General features: G+C 56.6%; 2 protein-coding genes across 36 annotated transcripts in view; one reads left to right on the forward strand and one right to left on the reverse strand.

Annotated features, from left to right (window-relative positions):
- MEGF6 (multiple EGF like domains 6) overlaps nucleotides 1–5,370 on the reverse strand; it is a 117,483-nt gene extending 112,113 nt beyond the window's left edge. For all 35 annotated transcript variants that reach the window (XR_013519746.1, XR_013519745.1, XR_013519744.1 and 32 more), the window contains exon 1: nucleotides 5,030–5,370. Coding sequence is in view for 29 of the 35 variants with exons in the window: in XM_078330160.1 (XP_078186286.1) it covers nucleotides 5,030–5,160 (131 nt within the window). In the remaining 6 variants the exon portion in view is untranslated. The remainder of the gene's footprint in view (nucleotides 1–5,029) is intronic.
- Nucleotides 5,371–15,275: 9,905 nt separating this feature from the next.
- Nucleotides 15,276–20,121, forward strand: TPRG1L (tumor protein p63 regulated 1 like). The gene is made up of 5 exons (XM_002750213.6): nucleotides 15,276–15,549; nucleotides 15,680–15,771; nucleotides 15,962–16,138; nucleotides 17,589–17,742; nucleotides 18,455–20,121. The coding sequence occupies exons 1-5, from the start codon at nucleotides 15,349–15,351 to the stop codon at nucleotides 18,647–18,649; spliced, it is 819 nt and encodes a 272-aa protein (XP_002750259.1). The 5' UTR covers nucleotides 15,276–15,348; the 3' UTR covers nucleotides 18,650–20,121.
- The last annotated feature ends 117 nt before the right edge of the window (nucleotides 20,122–20,238 follow it).

Consider the following 20,238-nt stretch of genomic DNA (forward strand, 5'->3'; position numbering starts at 1 on the left):
AGGACTTTTAGGGTGGGGTCAGCATTCCTCAGGGATTTAAGGATTGCGACTGTTTTCCCAAGCCCACCAGGGGCTGCTGGAGCACACTGAAGCTTGTAACCCCAGTCCTAGCAGTGTGAAGCAAGGTCTCACTGCTGGGCCACCTGGGTTTGAATCTCAGCTCCCCACGCCCCATCTTTAAGATGTGAAGCTTACTGAACCTCTGCCTCGGTTTCCTCACCTGTAAAATGAGGACTGGCCTACCAGGTTCAATGAAGGGTTCAATGAGCCAGCACAGACAAGGGCTTCCGACAGCCCTTAGGAGGTGTGAGCCAGTGTTACTGCAGATGCTGAGACTATTTATTCAGGAAAAAGTGTCACTTGTGTATCAACAGTGGGCCCATAGGAACTGCTACAAGCATTGAACGCGTTTGCTGCCCCTGTGCCTTGCCACGCACTTGACCACCTTGAGCCCTAGGCAAAGGTGGCCCTGAACTCCTCGCCATAAAAAACGGAAGGGGGTGGGGGATTAGGCTGATGACCCCTGAGCTTCTGGGCTGCAGGGGTCCCTCCAGGGGTCCAGCCCCAACTCTGCCATAGCCCCTGTGCTGAGGGCAGCCACTGTGAAGTGAGCCTGTCACTGTCTCAGGATGGAGATGACACAGAAGGGCCAGAGCTTCGAGCTTGGCTTTTCAACACACACCCCAGGCCTGGGGCCTGCTGTGCAGCCGGAGGAGTCGATGACCATCTCTGAGCCTTCAATTCAGCATCTGGAAAGCAGGCGTGACGGCAGCTCAGGCCTCCGGGGCTTGGAGACATGGCCTGGTCTGGGGTCCTGAGGGGATGGGCACTCCCCTCTGATGGGCCTCCTTGTCCCTTCTGGACCTCCTCAAACCTCAGCAACCTCGGCTGCTGCGAACCAGCAAGATGACACCGCAGGACTCAAAAGACCCCTTGCCAGCCCCACCCAGGACCACTTAGCAGCCCTTCCCCACATCACACTGTCACTCTCTGGGCTGCTGCCCCCTGGCACACCCTTTGTCTCCCCAGTAACTCCTTCCCCTCCATGGCTCTCCCTCAGGCCAGAGGACTCTTGCCCTGCTCAGCCATGCTGTGGTCCCTGAAAGCAGCTCCTGGGTGGCTCTCGCAGTGACCCCCAACAAGTCTGATTGATCATCAATCAAGCCAGCCTTCAAGGGAGGAGGGGTGAGTGTGGGAACAACTGTCTCCTCTGGGGAGTTCCGCACCGCACACACAGCCACTGCCACCTTCCCACCTGGGAGGATGGAGAAGGTGGCAGGGGGAGGGCAGGCAGAGGAGGGGACATAAAGAAATCTGCCTGGCTGGGCGCAGTGGCTCACACCTGTAATCCCAGCACTTTGGATGACCAAGGCAGGTGGATCACAAGGTCAGGCGTTCAAGACCAGCCTGACCCACATGGTGAAACCCCATCTCAATCAAAAATACAAAAATCAGCCAGGCATGGTGGCTTATGTCTATAATCCCAGCTACCTAGGAGGCTGAGGCAGGAGATTCACTTAAACCTGGGAGGCAGAGGTTGTAGTGAGCCAAGATCGTACCACTGCACTCCAACCTGGGTGACAGAGCTAGACTCCATCTCGAAAAAGAAAAAAGAAAGAAAGAAACCTGCCCACTGCCCCACAGTGTCCCAGGAGAACCCGGTAAAATGCCTGGTGGCCTCGACAGGACCAGAGTCCCAGGCCTATCTGTTCCTTGCGGCTAGATGCCACCTCCCATCTGGGGAATTCCCAAACTACAAAGTGGACCCAGCGCAGTTGGAGGCGGAATGCGGCCCAGCTGGCCGGCCACCTGCTCCCAGGCAGAGCTGGGGTCCCACCGGCAAGAGGTGGGCATGCCACAGGGTCCCTCCAGGGCGGGCAGCGACAGTCTGGGCCCAGTGAAGGCATCACTAGGTTGGGGAAGAGGGGAGGATCCAGAAACCGGGCAGCTGGCCTGGCTCAGCTTCCCAGACTGGCTGAATGCAGCCCCTGAATAAACCCCTATGGGCAGCAGGTGGGGGGAGTTGCTTAGGACAGCGGCCCTTATGTTCATTTTTGAACGCTTGTTTTTACCCCCATGGGTCTCCTCTTCTCATGCCTCCCAGGCCCCCAAGCAGCCAGGTGGGGGGCTCTCAAAGCCCTGGGGTTGGGGAGCCCAGCTCCTTCCCTGGGGCCCCTAGGACCCTCAGACGCCTTTCCCTAGACTATGAGATGATTCTCAATGTCACTCTAAGCCCCAAAGGCAGCAGCTCACGTAGGTGAGAGCTCCTTCCCTCCAGGTCTGGTGCTGCGGCACTTAGGGCCCCACAGGAGGCTGAGAACAGCTGCTTTCTGCGCCTGGGGTAGTGGACAGAGCACAGCTGACAACCCCCAGACCTCAGGCTAACCAATGCTGCCCTTGGCGCCAGGGGGTCCAAAGAGCTACTTGCAAGACTGGACTTGAGCTGGAGGTCCCGACCCACCCTGGAGGGGAGGCATCAGGTCATTAGCTGGTTCTGGAGCACTGGCTGCCCAGACTGGGCTCTCTCGGGGAGAACCTGAGCCCCTTCGAAATACTGGTCTCTGCAGCCCAGCAGCACCTCTCAGGGTCTCCAAAATGTGGAGCTTTCAACCATGGCTGCTTGGAGCTGGCAGGTCCGTGCCTTGGCATGTGGGCAATCTGCCTCGCACTCCACTCCCGGCCTCGTTCCCAAACGCTGCCCGAAGCCTAGGGCCTCCTGCATGAGGCCGGAGGAGAGGCCAGCATCCTTCCTCACAGCGGAAATTCACTTTAGAGTGACCTGAATCAGCAGATAGATCAGCTCTGCCTGCTCCAGAGATGGCGCAAAGCCCCTGGGTCTGTGAGTCGGACGGCACTGCCCTCACTGCCCCCCACAGCGTCTCCCAGAGGCCCTGGTTTCTAGCATTAACAGGAATTTGGCAGTATGGCTTCAGCTCAGCAGCCAGTGGTTCAGGAAAACTCGGCAGAACGGGTGCCACTCTCCTCTGCCAGGCCCTGCCCGCTCATCAGATTCCCCAGATGGAAAGAGTGGCGGGGAGGACAGGACCAGCAGCGACCAAGCACTCTCTGGGACCCGCCCTGTTCCTCTGGGGTAAGAGAGCAAAGAGTGCCCCCGCCCCTGCCCCACCCCACTGGAGCCCACAGCTTCCCCCTCCTTTCTGCTCCACAGAGTGGACCTCAGAACAGGCCCTGCTCTCCATAGCCCAGTGAGAATCTCCCCAGGGTCCAGCTCGGGGTCCCCACACTCACTCAGCTGGCCAGCGTTGGCCCACTGAGGCCCAGCTGCATGTCCAGCCACACGCCAGGTGCTTCCTGGACACCAGGCCTTTGGAAGGCGGCACAGAGCTCAGACTCTCGCTAGTAGACGATCTGTGAGCAGAGGCCCTAGTGGAAATGCCTGGAGCCCAGAAGATAACTCAGGGCACAGGCCCCAGCGAAGCCACCGCCACTCACTGCGACCAGGGAGGCTTCCCTGGAGGAGCACAGGATGGGAAAGGCAGAGAAGGGAGTGGAGGGAAGGCTTGGGGAAAGGATGAGCAGAGAACAGACTCTCCCACAACCCATTTCCACGTTTCAAACGGCTTGGCCCCAGGCTCACGAAGGGCCTCCCAACGCCAGGTGTGCAGGCAGAACACAGGAAGCAGACCCTCCTCTCCACTCCTGGAGACCCCAGCAGGTCCAAGTCTGGCAGGGGGCCCAGGAAGGGCCCTGATGGCAGAGGCCCCTCGCAGGTGCAGGGACACTGGAGCAGAGACAGTGGGCAGTCCACCTCTGCCGAGCAGCAGCCCACCCAGGGACTCTGGGGAGCCTGTGCCCCTGGAAGCCCCTGGCTGGTCCCGGGAGGAGCTGGCTGGCTGAGCAGCGAGGGCCACTGTGGTGTCCCTTCTGAGCCTGCAGCTTTCGAATAAATGCTCTGGGGTCACAGGAAAGAGGAATGTCCAGTAGCCCGTGGAGTCAGGACTAGGGCCGTTCACACTGTGGATGCCAAGGCCCCCAACCCAGGGACAGCACCGCTTTGAAAAGATACCCACTTCGTGGAGTAAAGCAAGACCCTGGGTGGGGCTGGGGGTTTGGACACCCCCACCCCTGCACCAGCGCAGCGTGGCAGTTTCTCAGTCCCCAGCCAGCTGCAGCTCTGTCCTGCAAGGCCAGGTTTGTGATGGGCCCTTGAGCACCAGGCCCTGTGGGGAGTGCTGGACAGGAGCAGCCTGAGAGCCCTCTGTGGCCCCAGGACTGGGAGGCTGTCAGACAGGAGGTCTTCATCTGAGCCTGGCCCTCACCCACTCGTCTGCAGCCTTCTAGAGCTCTGCAGGCCCCAGGCCCAACACGGGCAGGGAGTGCTGGGTGGGGGCGCCAGCAACTCCCAGCCTCCGCCTCCTCCTCCACTGCACACCAGTTTTCCTTTGAGGCCAACACAAGGATTGATTTGCTGTTCAAGAGAGACCGCTAAACGGCCCGTTGGGGAATCATCTTTCAAAATTGAATTCATCTCGGCTGGCTCCGTGACCCTCTCTTCCTGCCCATTCTGGCACTAAATTCCTTCTCCAACAGCCCAAAGCGCACGTGTTTAACACACAGACCAACTCCATTCAGCTCCCCCGTCTGGGCACGCTCACCCCTGCGAAGGCCCCCAGACCCCAGAAGGCAGGCTTTGGAGAAGCGGGAACAGGCGGCTTCCTCTCTGCCTTCTCCCAGCCGGGCTCCGGGGCCAGACTGCCCGGAAAGGGGCCCAGATTCCTCACCGCTTTCCAAGTACAGCATCTGCCTGAGCCTGCAGAACCCACATCCCTGAGCAAAATAGGGGGAGAGGGAGAGAGGGGGAGAGGACACGGGGAGGGGCCCTGCCACAGAAGGGCCCCAGACTCGACCCGGAGCCCTGTGTCTCAGCCATCCCCTCTCCAGGTAAGGCAAAGAGCCTACTGCTCTGGGGCCCCAGGGACAAAGCCTCGGAGCCCGGTCCACTGCGGGCTTCCCGAGGCCCCGGGGTCTCTGGAGGACCCGCCGAGCCCTCCCAGTTTCCGATACTCACATGTCGGGCTGCAGCGGGAGCAGGGGCCGCGGCGGGACGCTGGCGCCCAGGGGCGCGGCGGGGAGCAGCAGCAGCACCAGCGCCAGGGCCACCTCGCGCCCCGCTGCCCTCGCCTCCGCAGGGAACGGCATCGTGCGCGCCGGTGCCTTCTCCGGTCCCTGGCTTGCAGGCGGCCCCGCGGACTCCCCGGAGCCTCCGCCTCGACGTGCGCCGTAGGACGCAGCCACAGGTGCCCGCGCCGAGTCCGCGGAGCCCGAGGTCGCTGCAGGTGCGGAGCTTCCCGCCCGCGCCCGAAATGGCACCGCGGAGACCTGATCGCCGGATCCACCCTGCAGACACTCGCCCCGGCGCGGTGTGCACAGCGCCGCTACCCGAAGCCTGGAAGGCCGCCACGCCCCCGGCACGCCCCCAGCTCGCACCCCAGTCCCGACCCCGACTCCGCCCCCGGCTCTCCCGGCTCCTTGCGCCCTAGGCCCCGCCCCTTCCTCCCCTCCCACCTCAGCAGCGCCCCGCCCCCGGCACGGCCCCTGGACTTGCCCAGATCCCTCACCCCAGCCCGGGCTCCTGCTTCCAGCCCCGCCCCATCCCCGCCCCTCACCGGCTCTAGGCCCCGCCCACAGCCTTCCCGGAGTCCCGCCCCAGACCCCCGCGGGACTGGCACAGCCCCTTCGCGCTCCCTGCTGGTCTCAGGCGGAAAGTCCAGATGCTAACCGACTGCAGTGACCAAGCCCGAAGGCGCCGGGCTCCAGGGGCCACAGCCCTCAAAGGCAGCTCTCTGCAGTCCCGGACCCCAGACCCCGACCTCAGGAGACAGCGCTCAGGCTCCCTCACTTCTCAGGCTCCGCTTCAGCCTCGGTTTGTCCTGCCCGTGGACGCTGCGTCCACCTTCGCCCTGACACCTCATTACCTTCCCGCAGGGATGCGGTCGAGGAAGGGCTTGAGGAGGGGGTGGCCAGCCTCTGCCACCCGCATGCACCCTGAACATCCCTGCTTCGGGGACGTGCATTGCCGGTTCCCAGCCACCTCCTGGGCATTCCCGTTCCTCTTTCTGTGCTGGGAACAGTGTTCTTGGACGGTGGCCTGGAGTGGGTGGGCCTCGGGTCCCAGCAGCCGCAGACAGGAGGAGGCGCTAAATTCTAGGGTGCCCGTGGGCGCAGAGGCACTATCTAGGGTGAGGCTTCTGCAAAGTAAGATTCACTTTTGTCCTTTGAAACCTGGTTTTGGTTTGAAATTGACTGATTCCAGGGACCAGAACCAGGTGGTCCTAAGGATGGACATGGAGTCTCTGGGGTCAGGTCTACCAGACACTCAGGAGTGTCTCTTTCTGAATAGCAGATTGGGGGATGCAATCTGGGTGGGACCAGATGGGGGCCAAGTGTGGTCCCCTCATTAGCCACATGAAGAGCCAGCCCTGCTGGCAGAAGTGCACTGGCCATCAGCTCAGCCAGTGAAGCCTGGGCTGCCCTGTTTCTTGGAACTTTCCCCCTGCAAGGCTTTGTGTGGTCTCGGAGAGAAACTTCTAATAGGGAGCACTGAAGGGAGCCCTGCTGGGAGGGGGTTGGGAAGGGAGCATCCCCCAGCCATCCCAATGCAATGGAGGGGCAACAGTAGCCCCAACACACACAGGCTGTCTGCGCTCCCACACTACCTGGAGGTTACAGTCCCCTGGGGGTGGGTGGCCATCAGGCCAGCCTCACCATCACCCCTGCTTTACAGAAGGGGAGACAGAGGTCACAGGAGGGGTAGCTCCCCAAGTCGCCCAGCTTGTGAACTGCAGATCCGGGAAGTGAACACAGGGGGACCTTCCCTTACCCCTGTCATCTGCTCCTTATCAGTAACAACAACAAACATGAACAGGACACATAGCCAGAGTCCTCGAGAGGTGGGTGAGTTCAGCGTCTTCTGAAACCCCAGCTACCAGGGGGTGCCCCAGTTGCTGATGCTCCAAAGACTACCCTCATCTGTCCCTCCGGGCTCTCAATTCTGCCCTTCACACACACCCACTGACCACCCTTCCCAGGAGCTCAGCTGCAGGGGCTGCCCCAGCCAGGGTCTGGGGGCTCCTGTCCTCCTGCTATCCCAAGAGCTTGCACCCAAGAAAACCTCCCCAGTGCCCCACTTCTGCACTGGGCCCCGTTCTCAGGTGAAGGTGCAAGCCCGTGAGCTTCACCCCAGCCCTGAGAGCTGTGGGATGGTTTCCCCATCTTTACATCTGATGCCTGCTCTTCCAGAGCTGGCTTGGCACAAATGGGTGGTCAACAAGTGTATGTCAAGCAAATGAATGAACACCTTTAAAAAGTTCGCCAGCTTCTCTGCTGAACTCCAGCCGGCCTGGAACGGGGTGGAGGAGGATGACTCACTGTTGGAGAACATTCTCCAGCTTATCAGAGGAAGAAGGAAAGAATGTGGATGGATCCTGTGGGTTCAAAAGGAGGTCTCTGGGCAGGGGAGGCTTCAGGTTATGAGCAGCCTGAAACGTATAAAATGAGGGGCCCTCTGGAAGAAAAATAATACAAAAGTAAGTTATTTTATGAAAATATATGACCTCCTGTGTGCCTTTCTAGGCCCCTGCAGATGGGCTCCACTGGCCTCACCCTGCCTGTATGCATTCCCCGGTCCCAGGCACTGAGCTGGGTAACAGGGGGAAGAGTCCTGGGCAGGCCCCAGGAAGGGAGGCAGGCAGGAAGAAGACATGTGCTTCCTGCTGGAAATCCTTGTGGCCAGGACACCCACCGCGCCCTCACAGGGCATGCACTGCTTTTCCCCCGCCATTCAAGGTGATGGGGCAGTCACCCAGATGGTCTGTGGTCGTCTCCCACTGCACTCCTGATGCCTAGACAGAGCCCTCATTCTCAGGCACAGCAGGGAGCTCACTTCTCTGACAGGCAGGCCCCTGGGGCTCTCTGTGCCCCTGAGTCTCACCCCCTCCACCCTAAGACCAGGTCCTCTGCCCAGCCTGGTACTACAGGGCATGGGTGACACGCAGACATGTGACCGTCTCAGTTCCAAAGTGTGTCTTCCTGCACACAAGACAGCTGACCACCACAGAGGGTGCCTAGACTGGACTTACGAAAAAAGGCATCAGCCTGGGCGTGTGTGTTTCATACCCTTCTATATGCAGATTGAACTCACTATACACAAGGTTGCTTATGTAGCAAAAATAAATAAATAAATAAACTATGCAGAGCACAGTAAATATTCTGCAAGAATGATCTTTGTCCATTTTCATAATAAAGTGACAGTCTATGGGTCAGTGTTGCAAACATTTTCCCAGTCTGTATCTGTAGTTTGTTTTTGTTTTTTGAGACAGAGTCTCTGTGTCGCCAGGCTAGAGTGCAGTGGCTCGATCTCAGCAAACCTCTGCCTCCCAGGTTAGAGCGATTCTCCTGCCTCAGCCTCCCGAGTAGCTGGGACTACAGGTGTTCACCACCACGCCCAGCTAACTTTTGTTTTTTTTTTTAGTAGAGACGGAGTTTCACCACATTGCCCAGGATGGTCTTGATCTCTTGACCGCGGCTGCCCACCTCAGCCTCCCAAAGTGCTGGGATTACAGGTGTGAGCCACCACGCCCAGGATGGCTGTGGTTTGAGTATGGTTACTGATGCTGTCTATTTAAGTTTTGAATTTTAGGTACTAAGATGTGTGTGGTTTTTCTCTGCAGCTCCCTCCTTTTCTTAAAAGTAAGTGCTAAGCTTAGAAGATTCCCTAATGTTTCATTCTTTTTCATTGCTGCCATTGCATTTACGTATTTCCTCATCATTTACTCTGCTGTCACTGTGAAGGAGGATTGCCTGGTTAGCCAGTGGTTCAGGCGCCATCAGCCAGCCCAGCTCCTTCCACCCATCCGAGGCAGCTTCTTCATCCAGAACTCATCACAAATAGATCTGTCTCTGGGTATTTCCACTGGGTCTTAGCTCAGCCCCAGACAGTTTTACCTCCTTGCCCTTCGTCCCCAGGATAAGACAGAAGGGCTCCCCATGGTGATTCTCATGACAGCTTATTAGGAGTGTGTTTGAATGACAGTACCTCCCCACTACTCTCATCCTACCCCCCAAAATTATAGTAGTAATTCCCACCTGTCATTCTTTCGAATGAATTTTGCAGTCACTTTGCCCAGTTCCTTCAAAGTTGCATTGGACTTTTCATTGCAATTGCCTTAAATGTCTGCATGGAGAAACACGGACATTTTCACAGTCATCAAACTTTGGGAAGGGCAGGGACTGCAGCAGGAGGTGTACTTTCTGACCATCCCAAGGAGGCGAAGGAGAGAAAGGGCGGCTGCAGAGACGGTTAAGGGACACTGCCCCCTGGCTTGGGGCACAGGTGTTGGAACCCACTGGCCTCCCTCTGGTCCTCTTTCCAAGTGGGGGCTTCCCATGGCTTCAGAGGCCCATTGGGTTGCAGCTGCAGCTCAGGCCGCAGCTCCCAGACCAAGCTCCACACTAAAAACCTTTCAGAAAATCATAGCCAAGCATCCCGGTTCCACTGTTAGGATTTGCTGACTCCACCTACGTGGCACAGACCCGCTGGGTCCTCACAGCCCTGCGCATTTTTGAGGAGGCACCAGATGGGAAGCAGCTCAAATGGAGGTCTCTGTTAGACCCCAAATGGAGATGCCTGCAAGAGGGCTCTGAGCCATGGTACAAGCCTTGGTGTTGACCCCACCCACCTGGCCCCAGCCTCCCCACCCACCGCCCTATCCAGGGGGCTCAGCTCTCCCTCTCCTCCCCTCTTTATCCTGCCAGGCCTCGAAGTCTCAGCCCTTGAGGGGGGCACCCAGGCCACCACTCCTGGGTCACATGCAGAATCAGGCTTGGCTCAGAGCCTCTCCCCAACAGACACGAGGAGTGGATATGCTTCCCCTTCTACCATTTTTAAATCTGGCAAATAATTCCTCTACCTTGCCTGAAAAGCATTACTGAAATACACTACCTTTCAATGTTTTTGTCCCATTCTCTGCTGGAAATAATACAAACAACCTTTGGATGGAGGAGAAATAACATAGGGAGAAAGAAGAATCAAACCACCAGCTCGGTGGATAACTCAAAGGGCTAATTTCCAAAGCAAACTGCTCCTCATGTCCCGTCTGCGGGCTGGCGGCTGCATGCTCCTTCCCTGCAGCCTGACTTTAATCCTTCCAGAGCTGAGAGTCCCACAGAGAGAACTGCAAAACATCCCTGAAAGCTTCCCTGTCAATCCAAGAAAAGAATCCTGCATCTTTTCTGAATTGTCACGCCATTTCTCCTGACAGGGGAGTGAGCACAGTCGTTCATGCCGAAGGTGCTTCCTGGCCCTCAGATGCACGGTGCCACAGCAGTGCTCAGGTCAACACCAGTGACTGCCCACAATGGTCTCTGCCAGCACCCCCAGTGTGAGATGACCACAAAATCCAGCATGTGCCGGTGATGGCCAGACGGGGGTGAGAGAAGGGGTAGGAGACTCTCCAGAGAGCACAGGACCGCACAGCAAACCCTGCACCACACCCTTCACTGAGGCTATGGCCAGCCTGTGGGTAGCTGACTCTGAAGCTCATTTCTAAACCTCTGAATTTGCCCCAAAGGAGAGAGAGTAAAATGAAAAGACCAATCTGTGGCACACCTAAGGTGGGCTGTGTGATGGGGCCCCAAGCGTGGTGGGGGAGAACGGGAATCCCAGAGCAGATGACCCGGTCAGAACCCCCTGTCCCAACTGCTGCCGAGTAGGGTGCCTTCCTCCCTGGTTCTGTTCCTATGTCCTCCTGGGTTACAGTGGAGAGAGCAGAGGGGCAGCTTCTGGTTCTGTTTCCTGCTCAGCGTTTGAACCATGGCACCAGCGAGCAGAGTCGCTGTTCTGGGGACCAGACAGCATCCAGACACACAGGCCTGGGCTTCGCCATGCAGCCCGACTCCATCCCCACCCAGCACCCCATCCCCCACCATGATCCTGCCATCATCTCTCCCTCCAACCCTGGGATCAGCATCAGGACGGAGCTAGGTACGGAAACATGATGGTGTTTCAGACCAGGCGCTGACACTCAGATGGAAAACTGCACCCACTCCTGCCACCGGCCTAGGAGCTAGAGACACAGCCTAGTGCATTGAATAGTGGCCTCCAAAGACATTGGTCCTTGTCCTCCCCATCACACTCCTGTGAATGTGACCTCATTTGGAAAAAGGGTGTTTGCCCCGTATTCTCACTTGTGAGTGGGCGCTGAGTGGTAAGAACACATGCACACACGGGGTAACAACAGCCTCTGGGGCCTGTGGTTGGGAGGGACAGTGTCAGGAAGAAGACCTAGTGGATGCTGGGCTGAATTCCCAGGTGGCGAGGCCATCTGTGCAGCAAGCCAGCACGGCACACATTGACCTGTGTCGCAAACCTGCGTATGGACCCCTGAACTTAAAACAAAAGTTGAAGAAAAAATAAATTAAACTGGGAAAGAAAAACGATGTTTGCAGATATAATCAAGTAAAGCATCTCTGGATGAGATCATCTGGGGCTTTCTGGGCAGGCTGTAAATCCTTGGACAGGTGTCTTTGTCAGAGACAGCAGAGGGAGATTTGAGACAGAACCAAGGGACACTGCAGCGTGAAGCCAGGAGCAGAGAACCAGGCCAAGTGCCCACAAGCCGAGGGGTGCCAGGGGTCGCTGGAGCTGCCAGAAGCTGGGAGAGAGATGGGCTGGCCTAGTCCGGGGTCACTTGTTACAGCGCCGCAGGAAACTCCTGAGTGAGGCACGTCAGTTCCTGTCCCTGGGGAACCCCTGGCCCAGAGAAGAGAGAAGCCTCCACGGCAGATGCTTCCCTGCCCTGCCCTGGGGCAGTGATGCCTTTCAGGCCCCAGCCCCGGCCATCTCAGCAGCAGCCCCACACAGGAACAGAGGCTCCCCCTCGCCCCCACTCCCTGCGTCCCCTGCAAGGCCGAGGCTGGGAGGCAGGTGTTCTCAGCCCAGCAGGCTTCCTGCAGTGGAGCGCTGTATTTCTCAGGTCAGAGCGGCACGGGCCACGCCCTGCCTGCCATGCTGCCCGGAACAGAACCAACGCTCAGGCCCAGGCAACATCCTGTCCAAGATCTTCTGGCTCTAAGTTAACCCGAGCTCTCCCAGCCTCCCCCTGGGACCCACTCTCCCAAAGGAAGCCTGACCCTCAAGGCCAGGCCTTCCCACTGGACCCATGGCAGAGAGACTACCTGGGGACCCTGGGCCCCACCTGGCGAAGGGCAGGTGGGAAGCAACATAAAACCATCCTCCTGCTGGAGTGCAGTGGGGGAGGACATTATCCTCAAATTGACTCAGCCTTTGAGAACTGCAGGAGAATGGCAGCCCCACTCCTTCCCCGAGCCCTGCTCTTGATCCTTAGAGCCATCCGAGAGCCCCTTCCCTGCCTGCAGGGAGAGGCATTTCTTTGTGGAAGTTGCTTCTGCTTCTTTCATGAGTTGCCAAAGTGTGAGGGCCATGTCTGCAAGACACCACCTGAGTGCTCACAACCGCCCCAAGCACTGCTGACCCTCACACAGCCCTGGGGACTGTCCCAGCCCTCGCTCCATGGAGAAGGGAGAGGCTGAGAAACATTCCTCTGCCTGAAGTGCATCCTCCAGAGCACAGCTGCCTCTGGAAGCCAGGGATCCTGCATGTGGGAACAGCCTCCAGGTTGCGCACTGACCCCCAGCCTGGGGGAGCTGCTGCAGGCACCTGGAGGACCTCACCCTTCGTCGGCCCTTTGGCACGTGGCCCCTTGACTCCCACATCCATCAGGGAGTGATGGCAAAGGCGGGACCCGCTGATTTTGCAAATGCAAAACCATAACAAGTGGAAGTTAAGATACGGACCCACGCTTCCCAGTTCAGACTTCCAGCGGCAGGAAGATAAACAATGACTTCATCTAGGGCCTGAATACACCCCAGCAGGAAGGAAGCTGTGTCCTCTGATGGGAAGGCCGTGCATGGGTGATGCTGCCACCTGCTGACAGACATAGGAATAGCCTCTTCAAAGCCCCAAGAAATAGACAAAACTCAGGGGCTCCCTTCCCGGGACCTCACAGCCAGACCCCAGTTACGAACCATCCCTGCCCAGCAACCTGCAGGTGTGGAGAGAGCAGCCATCTGGCTGGAAGGTCCATCATGCACATGTGTGACACATCATTATGTGCGTCCCCTAAAAAGGAACATTCAGGTCTTAACCCCAGTACCTTTGAATATGACTTATGGTTTGGCTCTGTCATTCCCTCCCAAACCTCATCTCAAATTGCAATTCCCCACGTGTCGGGGGAGGGGCCTGGGTGTAGGTGACTGAATCATGGGGGCAGATTTTCCCCTTGCTGTTCTCCTGATAGTGAGTTCTCAGGAAATCCAATGGTTTAAAAGTGTGACACTTCCCACCCCGCCTCCCTTCCTGCCACCTGTAAGATGTGCTTCCCCTTCATCTTCTGCCATGACTGTAAGTTTCCTGAGGCCTCCTCAGCCATGTGTAACTGTGAGTCAACTTTCCTTTATAAATTACCTACTCTCAAGTAGTTCTTCATAGCAGTGTGAAAATTGGTTAATACAGAAAATTGGTACCAAGATAGTGAGGCACTGATACCCAGATACCCGAAAATGTGGAAGTGACTTTGGAACTGGGTAGCAGGCAGAGGTTGCAACAGTTTGGAGAGCTCAGAAGACAGGAAGATGTGGGCAACTTTGGAACTTCCTAGAGACTTCTTGAATGGTTCAGACCGAAATGGTGATAGTGATATGGCCAATGTCCAGGCTGACGTGGTCTTTGAGGGAGATGAGGAAGGTATCGGGAACTGAAGCAAAGCTGAGCCTTAGCAAAGAGACTGGGGGCATTTTGTCCCTGCCCTAGAGATCCATGGGACTTTGGATTTGAGATGATTTAGGGTATCCGGCAGAAGAAATTTCTAAGCAGCAAAGCATTCCAGATGTGACCTTTTTCTGAAAACTTAGTCATGTATGTTCACAAGATGATCTGAAATTGGAACTTATGTTTAAAAGGAAAGCAGAACATAAACGTTTGGAAAATTTGCAGCCGATGTGGTAGAAAAGGAAAACCCATTTTCTTGGGAGAAATTTAAGCCATCAGCTGCAGATATGTCTCCATGGCATTTCAGAGAGCTTCACGGCAGACCTTCCCACCACAGGCCCAGAGGCCTAGGAGGCAAAACCAGCTCCAGCCGGGGCTAAAAACGGTCAAGATACAGCTCAGGCAGAACCTGCAGGTGTGCAGAAGACAAAGTGCTGAACTTTGGAAGCCTCTGCCTAGGTTTCAGAGGATGTATGGAAACGCCCGGATGTCCAGGCAGAAGTCCGTGGCAGGGGCAGAGCCCTCATGGAGAACCTCTGCTAGGGCAATGCAGAGGGGAAATGTGAGAAGAGGGCCACCATCCTCCAGACTTTCAGCTGGGGCTAGCACGGGGCACACACACGGTCCACCTTGAACCACTAGCGCTGACCAGGAGCTCTGAGCCGCCCTCTCCGTGCACACTGCCTCGCTGAAGGCTCGCGACAGCCTGGGCCTGGGCGCGCATTCCCACATTGCAGATGAGGACAGGGACGTAAAAAGACCAGCCGGGAGGACTCACGGACGAGCTGGAGCTCCGCCCGCAGGCTCCGCCAGGCCCCACAGCGGCCCCAAAGCACGCTCCGCGCAGGGCCTGGGCTGTCCCGTGGCTCCGACGTCCCAGGCCGTGTGCTTTCACCCCACACCTCCTCCCTCACCGCCTCCCACACGCGCCCTCGACACCAGCACTTTCTACCCTCCCGCCTCAGGGTGCATTGCTCCGCGGATCCGTCACGAATGCCCGGAGTGTGCGAAGAGCGCCTGGTCCCGGCAGGAGAACGCTGCCCGGCGTGCTGCGGTCCTCCAACCCCAGCCCCCAGGCGCCGCGCCCCTCCGTGCTGTGCGAGCCCCCGACCCGTGCGCGCCCCCCGGTCCACGCTCCATGGGCCGAAAGGGGCATGGCACTTGCAGGGCGGGTCACCCGCTTTCCAAGCCGGACAAGGGGCTCCGAGATTCCCTGCTCCTCTTCCCAGGCGGCTCCGCGACCCCCAGGCAACCGGCTTCGGCCCCGCCCCTTCCCGTCGTGTAAACATGAAGTGAGGCTGCGCGTGACAATCGCTTCCGGCGCAGCGAGGGGCGGGAGTATTGGTGAACGGCGGCGGGGCGAAGCCAATCGTGGAAGGCGGCAGGAGGAGAGCCAATCCCGAGGGTCGGCGGGCGCGGAAGGGGCGGAGACAGGGGCGGGGCCGTGGGCGGGCCGGGCGGGGCCGGTGGCTCCGGCGACGGCTGCTGAGGCGACGGCGGCCGCGTCGGCTACGGGGTCCGGGTCGGTAACGGGCGCGGCGATGCTGCAACTGCGGGACTCGGTGGACTCGGCCGGCACAAGCCCCACGGCACTGCTGGCGGCCGGCGAGGAGGTGGGGGCGGGCGGCTGCCCAAGCGGGGGACGGCCGGGACCTGGGACGCCGCTGCGCCAGACGCTCTGGCCGCTCAGCATCCACGACCCCACGCGCCGCGCCCGTGTTAAGGAGTACTTCGTGTTCCGGGTGAGGCCGGGACCCGGGCCGAGGGCGCGGGGCGGGATGGGGACGAGTGGGGACGGAGGCGGGCGCCGGGCGTTCCTGCAGAGAGCGACCTGTGACCTGTGATCTGTGACCTTTGCCCCCATCCGCCCAGCCCGGCAGCATCGAGCAGGCAGTGGAGGAGATCCGCGTGGTGGTGCGGCCCGTGGAGGACGGCGAGATCCAGGGGGTGTGGCTGCTGACCGAGTAAGCCGGGGCTCCGCGCTCCTCGGTGGGGGGACCCGCTCCTAGCCACCGCGCAGCACCTTGGCGGGGACCTCCCAGCGTGCTACGCTCAGGCGCTACGCGCCGCCCCTGCTGCCCTTTCAGCCGGGCTGGCCTTGGCTAAGCCGAGAGCCGTGTCCAGGGTGGACCGAGGCCCCTCCTCTTCCTGCAGGGTGGATCACTGGAACAATGAGAAGGAGCGGCTGGTGCTGGTCACCGAGCAGTCCCTGCTCATCTGTAAATACGACTTCATCAGTCTCCAGTGCCAGCAGGTGGTCCGGATAGCACTCAACGCAGTAGATACCATTTCCTACGGAGAGTTCCAGTTTCCCCCTAAATCACTCAACAAGTAAGTCTGTTCAGAGTCCAATAACACTGCACCAAAAAAGAAGCGACTTCTGGGCAGTTGAGTGCATTAAAAGGAATTCTGGCACAGAAGCCAGCTGTTAGGCTTGTAGTAAAAAGACTTATAGGAGTTCAAGATGCATCGAAGTGGAGCCCAATGTGTTAAAGAGGAACCTGGATTTTCTTCAGGTCAAGGCTGAACTGCATTTTGTCTCCAGCCAGGGGCAGATTGCATGACAGATCAAGTCTTGCCCTGGCTAATTTTTAAAAGAAAGAAGGAGGGTGCCGCTTTATAGATACCACTAAAAGACCAAATCGGAAATATTTAATGACTGACTTTCAGGAGTTGATCTTTTTCCCTGTAGGATAATTTTCTGAAATCTGAGAAACCTAGACATTATACAGTCAGTTAAACTGTAGAACTGAGATTTTTGATGTAGAGATTTGGATGAGGAATTCAGGAAGTTAAAATGAGCAAACATTTCAACCAACATTTAATATGACATAAGGAAAGGGCTGCACTTCCTTTTCTCTCATTTGGCCAGCCTATCTATAATTATTCCTCCCCCCCGCCTTTGTTTTTTTGGGATGGAGTCCCACTCTGTCACCCAGGCACCAGTGGTGCAAAATTGGCTCACTGCATTCTCCACCTCCCAGGCTTAAGTGATCCTTCCCCTCAGCCTCAGACTGCAGGTGCCCGCCATCACCCCCAGCTAATTTTTGTATTTTTTTGTGGATATGGGGTTTGGCTAGGTTGCCCAGGCTTGTCCCAAACTTCTGGGCTCAAAAGATCTGCCCATCTTGGCCTCCTAAAGTACTGGGATTACAGACGTGAGCCACTGTGCCCAGCTAGTATTCCTATTAATTTTTAATCATGTAAATGTTACCAAAGTAATACATTTAGTAACCAAATAATACATTTAATAACCAAAATATATTTGCTATAAGTACAGTTTTTTGTTTTTTTTTTTTTTTGAGACAGAGTCTCGCTCTGTTGCCTAGGCTGGAGTGCAATGGCACAATCTCGGCTCACTGCGACCACCACCTCCCATCAAACAGTTCTCCTGCCTCAGCCTCCCATGTAGCTGGGATTACAGGTGTGTGCCTCCACACCTGGCTAGTTTTTTGTATTTTTAGTAGAGTTGGGGTTTCACCATGTTGGTCGGCCTGGTCTCGAACTCCTGACCTCAGGTGATCTGCCCACCTCAGCCTCTTAGAATGCTGGGATTCCAGGCATGAGCCACTGTGCCCAGCCTGTAAGTACTTAAAGCAATTGTTAGTGGAGATAAAGTTACTCTTAAAAACTGCAAGCCATTTTCCACTGTGATACATCAGGTCTTTTCTGTGAACATGAAAATACTCTTTAATATGCTCCTAACCATAAGATTGTCAGATTGTTCATGAGAGCACTGTGGCCTGCCATGCTGAGTCTGGTATTTATTCTAATTTGTCAGGCGAGAAGGTTTTGGGATTCGAATTCAGTGGGACAAGCAAAGTCGCCCTTCCTTCATAAACAGATGGAATCCCTGGTCTACCAACGTGCCCTATGCCACTTTCATAGAACACCCGATGGCAGGCGCAGATGAGAAGACAGCATCTCTGTGCCAGGTAAGAAGACAGGCCCGGGATGCCGCACCCCCCGCAGTGACAGAACCGTTTCAGGTCTGCACTCACCAGCGGCCACGTGAAGCTGCTGCTGAGCACTTGAGACATGGCTAGTAACAGTGAGACAGTAAACTCATGATAGAGTTTATTCTCTAAGTTTTTGGAAGTTCTGGTTAATTTATGTTGCAGTAGCCCCATGTGGCCAGTGGCTACTGGTCAGCATACCTCCATAATGTGGCCTCCTGAGGGTGATGTGGGTAGAGATGGGTCCCACTGGGCTTCAGAGAACGGCAGCAGAGCCAGCCATGCCAGCTGACCAGTGCAGATGCTCACCAGGAGAGGAGGCCTCGGGGTTGGGGTTACAGCAGAGCCCATGACCTGGTGGGGTTCTGCCCTTCCCCAGCTGTGTACCTCGGCCTGGTTACCGACCTGGTAGGTAACCTGGTAGAGCACTGTACACAAGAAGGGCTCTGCACATGCTGGCTACCATTGGCCACAGAAGAGCATGGTGGCAAGATTTCCACACACCTGGAGAGCTCCGTGGGAAGGGGAGCTGAAGGACCCCCAGATGTGGCAGAGGCAGCCCATTCAAGTGAGGGGAAGAAGAGAGGTGGCATCTGGAGGGATTAAGTGTCTCAGAATGCTAATTTTTCCAAGTAATAGATGCTCTTACCTTGCCTGACAATTAAAGCTCCATGTTTTTCTCTCTTGAAAGTTGGAAAGCTTCAAGGCTCTGTTGATCCAAGCTGTGAAAAAAGCCCAAAAAGAAAGCCCTCTGCCGGGACAGGCGAATGGTGTTCTGATCCTGGAGCGCCCCCTGCTCATCGAGACCTACGTGGGACTCATGTCCTTCATTAACAACGAGGCTAAGCTGGGCTACTCCATGACCAGGGGCAAAATAGGCTTTTAGCCAGCTGTATTCTGGCAGCTCCTCCCCCTCCCCAGAAAGCCAAGGGATGTGGGTACTGGGGAGCCTGGCAGTCTTCATGCTGCCCTGCTGCCAGCTGGAAGGATAGGGGTCCTTTACCTTTAGGGACCTCAGCACAATTAGAATAGTAAAGTGAATTCTCTCTATTTAATTGGATATTGGACTCTGCTAATACAAGCTACAGACAAAAGCTAAAAGACTCGCTGCCGCTGTGCTGCTGGTATTCCATCCTCTGTAACTTCAGTTCTGGTGTTTTCCTCGAGTATCTCCTTGGCTTCTTGTGGTTCTTGCCACCCCAGCATGCTGGGACCCTCAGCACGCTGCTTACCGCTTGCGTAGGTTGCTAAATACAGGGAGGCACCGGGTGTCTGAGTGCCTGCAGTATGTCTACACTTGGTGTCAAATTTTGTATTTTAAAATGTAATCCAGCTCATCCAAAAGCAGCCAGCAAACTGGTTCAGTGAGATGAGTCTGCACCTGCAGGGCCCTTGGTGAATTGTTGTTCTTCTGTAAATGGTTGACCTAAACTCACACTTTTTCTAAAATTAATCCAAGCTGTGGTAATACTTAAGGTATCTTTCCCAGACCCAAAAAGGTTTACAGAAAATCATTTTAAGACAATTTATTAATTTGAGAAACTCACCTTGACAGTTCTTTGCACACAATTTTTACAACTCTCTGTATTCTAACTTTGTATTGTACTCATATTTAAAAGGGAATTGGGTAGTTTGCTTTGTGAATAATGCACTTTAAAAAAAAGGAACCATATCAGGCTGGGCATGGTAGTTCATGCCTGTAATCACAGCATTGTGGGAGGCTGAGGTCAGCAGATCTTACTAGCTCAGAAGTTCTAGAGCACCCTGGGCAATGTGGCGAAACCCTGTCTACCAAATACACAAAAATTAGCTGGGCGTGGTGGTGCATGTGGTCCCAGCTACTCAGGAGGCTGAGGCAGGAGGATCGCTTGAGCCTGGGAGGTGGAGGCTGCAGTGAGCCAAGATGGCGCCACTGGCCACACTCCAGCCTGGGTGACAGAGTGAGACTCCGTCTCTCAGATGTTTGTGAAGCAGCTGATGCCCGCCTTGGCTCCTACAGCTCCAGCGTAGACTGGGGCTTTTTCCAAGTCTTGCACTGAACACACCCGGGCTTTGACGTGCCTGTATTTCCCCACAGGGACCCACACACCTCCCTGCATCCGCGCAGCTTGCTCGGGTGGCTGGAAGCTGTCGACAAGCTTCACGTGCTGGCTCACCAGCTCTTTCTCTCGTCTCTAGGACTGGTAGCTTTAAGCGAATGGCGTGCTGTGGGATGAGTATGGCCGCCTGCAGGATGCACAGGGCTGCCTTGGAAGCTGGCCAGGGACTCCAGCGTCTGTGTTCATAAAGCACTTAGAACTGGATGGATGTTGTTCCTTTTTTGAAGTTGTTATTAAAGTAGGTGCAACAGCCAAGAAAGTGTCTTCTTGTGTGAAAGCCCGCCCCGTCTCGGGCGGCTCCGCACCTGCTACCTGTGCTGTGAGGACCGGGGGTGCTGAGTATGGTTCTCTGCAGAAAGAGGCCACGGTATGCAGC

The sequence above is a fragment of the Callithrix jacchus genome, chromosome 7, assembly GCF_049354715.1.
Source record: "Callithrix jacchus isolate 240 chromosome 7, calJac240_pri, whole genome shotgun sequence".
Taxonomy (NCBI): domain Eukaryota; kingdom Metazoa; phylum Chordata; class Mammalia; order Primates; family Cebidae; genus Callithrix; species Callithrix jacchus.

Bases quoted from the DNA above. Each gene is read 5' to 3' on its own strand.
- TPRG1L (XM_002750213.6), top strand. From the start codon at position 15,349: ATGCTGCAACTGCGGGACTCGGTGGACTCGGCCGGCACAAGCCCCACG. The intron at 15,550-15,679 runs GTGAGGCCGGGA...CCATCCGCCCAG, and splicing joins AGGAGTACTTCGTGTTCCGG to CCCGGCAGCATCGAGCAGGC. The intron at 15,772-15,961 runs GTAAGCCGGGGC...CTCTTCCTGCAG, and splicing joins GGGGTGTGGCTGCTGACCGA to GGTGGATCACTGGAACAATG.